Genomic DNA, 10,444 nt, shown 5'->3' on the forward strand with positions numbered 1-10,444 from the left:
CAATCCCTTCTCCATTCTCCTCTTGGGATCTTGGGCAGGCACGCACACACGCCTGGCGTGAGTTTAAGCCACCAGGTCCAGGATGTAAACCATGGTTGATTACATGGGAGTCCAGCGACATAGCCATTATGCCAACTGCTGGTTTCCCCACAACATTTTTTTTTAAAGAGAGATTTTTAGGGCATGTGTGCTCGCCAGAGACACACACACACACACACACACACACACACAGAAAGAGAGAGAGAGACAGAGACAGAAGAGAGACCGAGAGAGACCATCCCTTAGGTGGAATAGCCACATTGCAATCCTTTCTCCTTCATTCTCCTCCTCGTGGGATTTGACCGTTCATGTACACGCTCCCAGTGTGAATATCAAGCCACTGGGTCAAGGACTCGAACCGCAGTAAACCATGTGGAGTCCAGTGCCTTAACATGTTGCTGGCCCCAAGTTTATTTATTAATTCCCTCTGTAAGAGAGAGAGGAGGCAGACAGATAGTTAGCCCCAAAGAATCTTCATGACATGACCCACCCCAGTTTCAGCCTGCCCAGGTCATGGTGTGCCTGTGTGTGCCCTGCATGCATAAGGGGGTTCTGGGGTGTGAACCCAGGACCTTCCCGTGTGGTCCAGTGTTATGCTGTGCCATTGCCTGGCCCCCTGTGTAGGGTACTGAACAGCATCCCTTTCCTCTATCCTGACAGCTGTGCCCTCCCTAGTCATAACCATCAGAAGTGTAGGATATAATTGCCCTAACAAAAGCACTCCGGTTAATTTTAGAGATTTCAGACAGTGTAGCAAGACAAGAAGAATGAATAAGTAGGTGTTACACATGAAAAGGGAGAAACAGAATAATCATTATTTTATTTACTTGTTTATTTAGATTTTTTGCCATAAGGCACATGCACTTGACAAAGAGAAATAGAGACAAAAAAAGAAGAAAGTGAGAAGGTACCCCTGGGGGGGTGGCCACACCACAATGCCTTCTCTATTGTCTTCACAGGATTTTGGGCACACATGCACATGTGCCTAGAGTGTTTTACTTTTCTTTTTAAAATGTTTGAAAAAGAATGATTTAATTTTATTTATCATCATCATCATCATTATTTTAATTTACTATTGGGTATGTGCACCCACCAGAGAAAAAGAGAGCAAAGTTGAGAAGAAAGTGAGAAAACAATCTGTCAGGTCTGGGACTCGAACCAGGGTCAGCCATGTGGGAGTCCAGAACCTTAACCACCATGCCACCTGCTGGCCCCAGAATGATCTGTATTTATAAATTATACAGTTACCCATCTAGATGAAAGTCTAAGTGAATTATATAAAAATTTTAGAAATAATAAGGGAGATTAAGAGTGTGACCATCTGTAAGTTATATAACAAGAATTAGGAACTTCCTAGCAGTGAGACGTAATGGGTAAAAAGATCCCTTTGGCTAGAGAATAAAGCCCCCCCCCCTTTTTTTTTTCTTTAATTGACAGATTATGTGCACTTGCCAGAGAGAGACAGAACAGGAGAGAGAGAGAAAGCACCCCATGGGCATGGTCACACTGCATTCCCGTCTATTTCTCCATTCTGTAGGGATTTGGAGCACACACGCACGTATGTGCTTGGTGGTGTTTAAGCTGTCAGAGCTGAGATGTGAACCACATTTGGCCTTGTGGGATCCTGCTCCCTTAACCACTGGGCTATGGGATTGGCCCTGCTCTAGAATAAGACTCTATACAGTTGTAAGAAATATAAACATAAGGGCCAGTCAGTTTGCATGGTGATTAAGACAGCTAGATTCCATGTGGCTGACTGCACGGTTCAAGTCCCAGGCTTAGTGGCTTGGAAAATATATTGAGTGCATGTGCACAAGTGCCTAAAATCGTAAGAGGAGAACAGAGAAGGGATTGTGGTGTGGCCTTCCCCCTGGGGGCAAGATTTCTCACTATTTCTCACTTTTCTCTTGTTCTCTCTCTGGTAAGCACACATGCCCTATATCAAACTTAAAAAAAAAAAAAGGAAATATGGAAACAACAGATGGCATAATGGTTATGTTGCTGGACTCCCACGTAGTCGACTGTGGTTTCAGTTCTGGACCCAGCAGCTTAAAACTCATGCTGGGCGCATGTGCGTGTATGCACAAGAGCCCGAGAGGAGAATGGAGGAGAAGGGATTGTGGTGTGGCCATCCCCCCTGAGGGGTGATTTCTTAATTTCTGTCTTTCTCTCTCTCTCTGGTGAGATTTTACCCTATAGCAAAAATCTCTCTTAAAAAAAAAATACATATATATATATATGAGACAAGAAATGCAAGATTTATAATAAGAAAATGAAACTTTACGAAGCACATAAGCAAGACTGGCAGGAAAGGTGAGTCACAGTCACAGTTTCTGGATAGAAAACCTTAATATGCTAAAGCTCTCCACCCTCTCCAAGTTATCTATACATTTGATGCAAGCTTTATCAGAATTTTAATGTTGTTTTTCTCTCTGGGAATCTAGTGGGTTGATTCTAAAGTACTAGTGGAAAAAACATGTGTGGGAGAATAGCTAAGACATTTTTGGAAAAGAATAATGAGGTATGGCTGGGCCCCCCCATACTGTAGAGGCATACTAAGATCACGTGGGGGACCAGCAGATAGCATAGTGGTCACATCGCTGGACCTCCACATGGCCAAACGTGGTTTGAGTCCTGGATCTGGTGACTTCCAAATCATGCTGGGCACGTGTGTGTGCCCAAGATCCCAGGAGGAGAATGGAGGAGAAGGAATTGCAGCATGGCCTTCCCCCTGGGCGGGGGGTGTGATTTCTCACTTTCTGTCTCCGTCTCTCTGTGGCAAGTGAATGCTCCCTATAGCAAAAATCTCCAAAACAAAGAAAATAAAAAAAGATCACATGATACTTTTTCTAAATGGAATCTGGGCTCTTTGGGAAAAGGGCTGATTCCAAATCTTGGCCAAGAAATGCGTAAAATGAGCTTATAACATCTTTCATTCTAGAAGGTAAGAAAGATAGCCAAGATAATTAGTCATGTCAAAAACAAAGGAGCCTCATTGAAGAGGTTCCTACTGGTCATTTAATTAAAACTCGTTCTATATTAATTAGGTTGTTGGAAAAGTCATGTCGTATTTTTTATATATATGTATTTTAGGTTTTCATCATAGGGTGGTGTGTGCACTCACCAGAGAGAGTCAGAGAGAGGGAAAGTGAGAAATTACTCCCCGCGGGGATAGCCGTGCCACAATCTCTTCTCCATTCTCCTCCTGGGATTTTGGGCATGCACATACACTGCTCGGCATGATTATCAAACTGCCAGGCCCAGGGCTGCAGGCCTAGGACTTGAACTGTGGTCGGCCATGTGGGAATCCAACACGCTAATTACCACCTGCTGGCCCTAAAACTCATGATGTATTTTAAAATCCATGGGATCATAATACTACTTAAAATAATTTGGAAGATGTTAGGGAACCTCTGCATTCTGAAAACTGGTAAATGGAGAAAGATAAGCATTTATCATCTCTGTCCTGGACAGGCTGCTCCTCAGTAATCAAAAAATTGTTGTAGGAGAGTTCTTTACGGACATCCCACTAATGAATACTACTCATCGTCCAAAACGTAAAGAAGTATTGTAAAATATCACCATCTGGGGGCCAGCAGGTGGCATAGTGGTTAAGGCACTAGACCCACGTTGAACGCAGTTCAAATCCTGGACCCTGGCAGCTTGAAATTTATGCTACGGCGTGTGTGCACTCCTGGACCCTGGCAGCTTGAAATTTATGCTATGGCGTGTGTGCACGGGTGCCCCGAAACCCAAGAGGAGAATGGAGGAGAAGGGATTGCAGTGTGGCCATATCCACAGGGGCTGATTTTTCACTTTCTGTCTCTCTGACAAGTGCATGTGCTCTCTAGCAAAAATACCTCTTGGGGAGCAGTGGGTGGCACTGGACACTCTCACATGGGTGACCATGGTTAGAGTCCTGGACCTCGGGCCTTGTGTTCTCACTTTCCCTTTCTCTCTCTCTGTGTCTCTCTCTGGTCAAATTAAAAAGGAATGAATGGGGGCCAGCTGGTGGCATAGTGGTTAAAGGCACTGAACTCCCACATGGCCAACCATGGTTCAAATCCCAGACCTGGTGACTCTTTTTCTCACTTTCCCTTTCTCTCTCTGTTTCTCTCTGGGAAAATTGGAAAATAATAACAAATAACATTAAAATAAAGCAATTCTTAAAAATAATTTAAAAAAGAATGAATAAATAAATAAAATAAAATAAAATCTTAAAAAAAAACCTCTCCAAAATAAACAAACGATATCACCATTTTGTAGTTTCTGATGAACATTAGAATCAGGCAGTGACTGTCAATGGCTGCTAAAATTTAGGCCAGGGGCTGATGGGGCACCTTATAGTGGATGGACTAGGCTGAGAACGCCTGAACGAACTGATGAATCTTAACAGAAAGACAACCAGACCCAAGTGCATCCTGTGGTGATGCAGTAGGAGTTCGCTGCACCACCTATGAACTGTATTTACTCAAAAACTGCCCTTGAGCCTGACCGAGCCTCTGGTGGGAACTGTGAGGCTACAGGACATACGGAGGCAGAGGCCCAGATTATCCAGCACCGCAGGGTGGAAGCACAGTTTTCCTCTTAGCACGTCTCTCTTACTCTTAGAATGTTGGAAATTCTTTCAGACACATGTTCTTGTTCTTTCAACAAATGAATGGCCGAATTTCTTTCTTTTTAAGAGAGATTTTTGCTATAGGGCATGTACACTTGCTGTGATTTTGGACATACATGCATGCACACGTGCCTGGCCTGAGTTTTAAGCTGCTAGATCCGGGACTTGAACCATGGTCAGCCATGTGGTAATTCTAGTGATGTAACCAATACAACACCTGCTGGTTCTGAATGACCAGAATTTCTAACAAGCAAAAATGAGGGAGAGGCTTGATTGAGCCAATGCACAGGGTATTTTGGATGGAAAATTCATTTGTGTGTTGTGATGGTGTATAGTGAATTAATGTAGAAAATGAATAAATTAAAAAAAATTTTAAAAAAATGAGGGAGAGGAAGTGTATGGATTAAGAGATTTGAGAGAGAGACAGTAACAAACAAACAAACAAAAAACCAAAGCATGGCATGAATATTCCCCTTGATGGGGGCCAGCAGGTGGCATAGTAGTTACTGCACTGGACTCCCACAGGGCTCTCTGTAGTTTGAGCCCTGGACCCGGCAGCTTGAAAATCATGCCCCGGGTGCGTGTGCATGCGTGCCCAGAATCCCAGGAGGCAAATGGAGGAGAAGGGATTGTGGTGTGGCATCGCCCCTGGGGAGTGATTTCTCACTTTCCCTCTCACTGTCTGTCTCTGGTGAATGCACTACCTTATGGCAAAAACCTTAAAAAGAAATCTCCCTTGATATCACTAGCCATGGTGTACTAAAGACACGTGTCCTTCAAATCCTTCACTTCTTCAAGAACCAGCCTCTGATGGCATCTCTAAATTCCTGCCCCCTGACGGGAGTGTGACCTACCCACCCCAGTTTCTCTGGCAGAATAACTCCCGTTTCACCAGAGCCTGGCTCTCTGATGCCCTCGGGAGGTGGAGTGGTGGGTTCCATTTTCCTTTGCATTTCCGTATCTCATCCGTCCTTCCATGTCTTCCTTCAGCCTATTCCCAGCACCTGGACAATGAGATTAGCCACAGCAGCTACTTGGGCACCGACTACCCCACAGCCATGACCCCCACTTCCCCTCGGCGCTACTCCCCAGTGGCCAAGGACCTGCTGGGAGAAGAAGACATTCCCCGAGAACCCAGGCGAATTGTGATCCACCGGGGCTCCACGGGCCTGGGCTTCAACATTGTGGGTGGCGAGGACGGTGAAGGCATCTTCATCTCCTTTATCCTGGCCGGGGGCCCTGCGGACCTCAGTGGGGAGCTGCGGAAGGGCGACCAGATCCTATCGGTGAGGGGAGGCCTGTCCCTGCCTACACTGCCCTTGGGGAGGGGCACTGCCCCCTCTGCGGACCCGCAGGCCTGCCTCCCTCTCTCTGGAGACTCAGCCTCTCCTCCTCTCTCTAGGTCAATGGCGTCGACCTCCGCAATGCCAGTCACGAGCAGGCTGCCATTGCCCTGAAGAATGCGGGTCAGACGGTCACAATCATCGCTCAGTATAAGCCAGAAGGTACCGGGCTTGAAGCACCCCGTCCTCTGGGCCAAGATTGTCCTCAGAACTGCTCCCGAGTGACGGTGTCGGCAGGGGCGGGGGCTGTGGCATTGGATGGGGGCAGAGCTCAGGAGCCCTCTTGTCCTCCCTTAGAGTACAGCCGCTTTGAGGCCAAGATCCACGACCTTCGGGAACAGCTCATGAACAGCAGCCTGGGCTCAGGGACTGCCTCCCTGCGGAGCAACCCCAAAAGGGGTTTCTACATCAGGTCAGAGGAGTTTCAACCTGGGCCCCTTATCCTGTGCCTGCACCCCCAGTCCTTAGCTCCTTCTCTAGGCCTGTGCGGCCCTGTCCCCCACCCTGCAGCCCCAGGCCTGATGCCTGTGTGCCCGGGCTTGGCTGCACAGGTCAGCGTTATGGGATAGTCCCCATCAACTGGACAACAGTCTGTACCCCCATATCCCAGTTGCCTTCTGGCCCCAAGGCCTCTCAGAGTTTGTATCTAAAAAGGCCCTGCAATTGGTTTCTAAAAGGTAAATTCCTGGGCCTGCTGGTGGCCTGTTTTATTTATTTATTTATTTTTCTTTTTAAATCACTCCCAGTGGGGATGGCCACGCCGCAATCCCCTCTCCTCCATTCTCTTCTCAGGATCTTGGGCACGCACGCACACGCACCCAGCGTGAGTTTAGGCCACCAGGTCCGGGACTCAAACCACAGTTGATTACATGGGAGTCCAGTGACATAGCCATTATGCCAACTGCTGGTCCCGGTGGCGTGGCTGTTAAGGTCGCTGGATCCCACATGGATGTCTGAGCAGTTTGAGTTTCAGGCCTGGTGGCTTGAGAAACATGCTGGACGCTTGTGCATACGTGCCCAAAACCCTGAGAGGAGAATGGAGAAGGGATTGCAATGTGGCCATTCCCCTGGGGGTGATTTCTCTCTCTCTCTGCCTCTGGTGAGCACATACACCTATAGCACATCTTTTTTTTTAAAGAAAAAGTCTGGGGCTAGCATATGGCGTAATAGTTACATTGCTGGCCTCCCACATGGGTGACTGCGGTTTGAGTGCCGGACCCGGCAACTTGAAACTCACACCAGGTGGGACCAGCAGTTGGCATAATGGCTATGTCGCTGGACTCCCATGTAGTTGTCGACTGCGGTTCGAGTCCCGGACCGGCTTAAACTCACGTCAGTCATGTGTACACGCATGCCCAAGATACTGAGAGGAGAAGGAATTGCAGCATAACCATCCCCCCGGGGGGTGATTTCTCACTTTCTCTCTGTCTTTCTGGTGAGTGCACACATGCCCTATAGCAAAAAATAATAAATAAATAAAAAAGAAACTCACACCGGGTGAGCGTGTGTGCTTGTCCCAAATCCTGAGAATAGAATGGAGGAGAAGGGATTGTGGCATGGCCATCCCCCCGAGGGGCGATTTCTTACTTTCTGTCTCTGTCTCTCTAGTGAGTGCATGCACCCTATAGCAAAATCTCTCTCTCTAAAAAATAAAAAAGAAAAGAAAAAGGTTCATTCTTTTTATTTAAGTTTATTTCCACACATACGCTATAGCAAAAAATAATAAATAAATAAAAAAGAAACTCACACCGGGTGAGCGTGTGTGCTTGTCCCAAATCCTGAGAATAGAATGGAGGAGAAGGGATTGTGGCATGGCCATCCCCCCGAGGGGCGATTTCTTACTTTCTGTCTCTGTCTCTCTAGTGAGTGCATGCACCCTATAGCAAAATCTCTCTCTCTAAAAAATAAAAAAGAAAAGAAAAAGGTTCATTCTTTTTATTTAAGTTTATTTCTTTCATGAGTGAGTGAGAGAAAGATGGCAACCCTAATGGGTCTTGATGCCATGATCCACCCCTAACCTCAGCCCTCCTTGGATCATGGGCTCATGTATGCCTGTATACTCAGGGAGGTCTCCAGACTTCAACCAGGAACCTTTCCACGTGGGTTGGCCTTGCAGAGCATTGCATTTTGCTGCTGTGCCAGCATCTGGCCTGCTGCAGTATATGTGTGTGTGTGTGTGTGTGTATATATATATATGTGTTATATATATATCCCCCCCCTTTGGAGAGGTGTTTTGCTGTAGGGCTCATGTGCTTGCCAGAAAGACAGAGAGAGGGAACCAGCAGTTAGCGTAATGGCTATGTCGCTGGACTCCCACGTAGTCGACCGCGGTTCACGTCCCGGACCCGGTGGCTTAAAACTGATATATTTTTTAAAGAATTATTTTATTTAACTTTATTTATTATTATTACTTTAATATTTCCAGAGGGAGAGAGGCACACAGGGAGAGGGAAAGTGAGAAAGCAAGCCTCCAGGTCTGGGGTTCGAACCATGGTCGGCCATGTGGGAGTCCAGTGCACCCACCTGCCACACCACCTGCCAGCCCCTGTAGGATATTTTGAACCCTGCCCTGTGGGCCATCCAGGGGAGATGGACCACAGCTGTCTTGCTTCTGTCTCCTTGTCTCATCAGTGGCATTTTGCTTTCTCTTGAGGACTCCTCTCCCCATTGGATCCTCTGTCCCTCTCTCCCTGGGGCAAGCACTGTGGCTTAGGTTTCTGCTGCCCCTTCCTTCTCTCTCCCTCTCTGATCCCGGCCACCTACATGGCCTCGCCTGCTGCTCTGCTCTGCAGATGTCTCTCTGTGCCATCTTGGAGCTGTTGGCCCGGGCCTGACCGCTTCCTGGAGGTCCATGCAGTTCTGCCATCTGCTTTCTTGCCAGTTCCACTGGGATGTCTCGTAGTCACCCCACCCTCAACACATCCCACACCGAGCTCATTGCTTCTCTCTACTCGTGTTTTCTGGCTGGCTGGGTCGGTGTTTTCCATCTTACTGAATGGCACTGCGGTGCACTTAGACAACTGGCTTAAACCAGAGTCCTTGACCAGCCTCTCCTCCTCTCTGGGCTCTGACAGGTCTCTAAGGTAGTTCATTTCTAACTGGCAGATGGTGCCAAATGATCCTGGGGTCTCGCCCCTTTTTTCCAGTCCCATTCCATTGCTCTGCATCTGTGCTCTGGGAGGTTCCTTCCCTCTCAACCCCGGTGTTGTGACTCACAGGAATTTGCTACTGCTAAGGGCAACCAAGTTTCAAATGAGGGACTTTTTTTTTTTTTTTTTTTTAATTTTTGCTGTAGTGGAACCAGCAGTTGACGTAATGGCTATGTTGCTGGACTCCCATGTAGTTGACCGTGGTTTGAGTCCCGGACCTGGTGGCTTAAACTCACACCGGGCACGTGCCCAAGATCCCGAGAGGAGAATGGAGGAGAAGGGATTGCAGCATAGCCATCTCCCCTAGGGGGTGATTTCTCACTTTCTGTCTCTCTGTCTCTCTCTGTCTTTCTGGTGAGCACATGTGCCCTATAGCAAAAACCTCTCCAGAAAAAAAAAAAGAAAGAAAGAAATTTTTGCTATAGGGTATGAGTGCTTGCTGGAGGGACACAGAGAGACAGAGAGACAGAAAGCAAGAAATATGGGAATGGCCATGCAACAATCCCTCCTCCTCCATTCTCCTCTCAGGATTTTGGGCACACGCACACACATGCACCCAGTATGAGTTTTAAGCTGCTGGGTCTGGGGCTTGAACCGTGGTCAACTATGTGGGAGTCCACATATAACCATTACACCATCTACTGGTCCCCTATTTTTTCCTTAAAATATAAAGACATTCAAGGTAATACCTGTGACTTTGTGATGTATGCTCTGCTTTCTTTCTTTTCTTTCTTTTTTTTTTAAAGAAAATTTTGCCTTAGGTTGTATGCACTTGCCAAGGAGAGAGAGAGACAGAGACAGTGAGAGGGAAAGTGAGGAATCACCCCCAGCGGGGATGGCTATGCCACTGTCTCTTCTCCATTCTCCTCCTGGGATCTTGGGCATGCATGCACATGCACATGCACCTGGTGTGATTTTTAAGCCACTAGGTCAGGGACTTGAACTGTTGTTGGCCATGTGGGAGTCCAGTGATGTAACCACTGCGCCATCTGCTGGCCCCATGAACTGCTTTCTTTAAAAATTTTTTTTCTGGGGCCAGCAGGTGGCAGGGTGGTTAAGGTGCTAGATTCCCACATGGCCAACTGCAGTTCAAATCCTGGATCTAGTGGCTTGTTTTCTTGTTTTCTCTCTCTGGTGAGCACATATGCCCTATAGCAAACTTTAAAAAAAAATTGGATTGGTGGAAAATTGTGACTTTTAAAAAATGTTTTTCTATGCAAAAATGCATCATAACTTTTCTAACAACCCAATACATAATTTTTGGGGATTTTTTTTTTTTTTTTTTTTTTGTCTTT

At 46.9% G+C, this 10,444-nt stretch overlaps 1 protein-coding gene across 4 annotated transcripts in view; it reads left to right on the forward strand.

Moving 5' to 3' along the window:
• DLG4 (discs large MAGUK scaffold protein 4) overlaps positions 1-10,444 on the forward strand; it is a 34,842-nt gene that overhangs the window by 19,869 nt on the left and 4,529 nt on the right. For all 4 annotated transcript variants that reach the window (XM_027773169.1, XM_006151830.3, XM_027773167.1 and 1 more), the window contains 3 exons: positions 5,648-5,943; positions 6,060-6,162; positions 6,298-6,412. In XM_027773169.1, the coding sequence (XP_027628970.1) occupies positions 5,648-5,943; positions 6,060-6,162; positions 6,298-6,412 (514 nt within the window). The remainder of the gene's footprint in view (positions 1-5,647; positions 5,944-6,059; positions 6,163-6,297; positions 6,413-10,444) is intronic.

Source organism: Tupaia chinensis, unplaced genomic scaffold (assembly GCF_000334495.1).
Source record: "Tupaia chinensis unplaced genomic scaffold, TupChi_1.0 Scaffold000330_1, whole genome shotgun sequence".
Taxonomy (NCBI): Eukaryota; Metazoa; Chordata; class Mammalia; order Scandentia; family Tupaiidae; genus Tupaia; species Tupaia belangeri.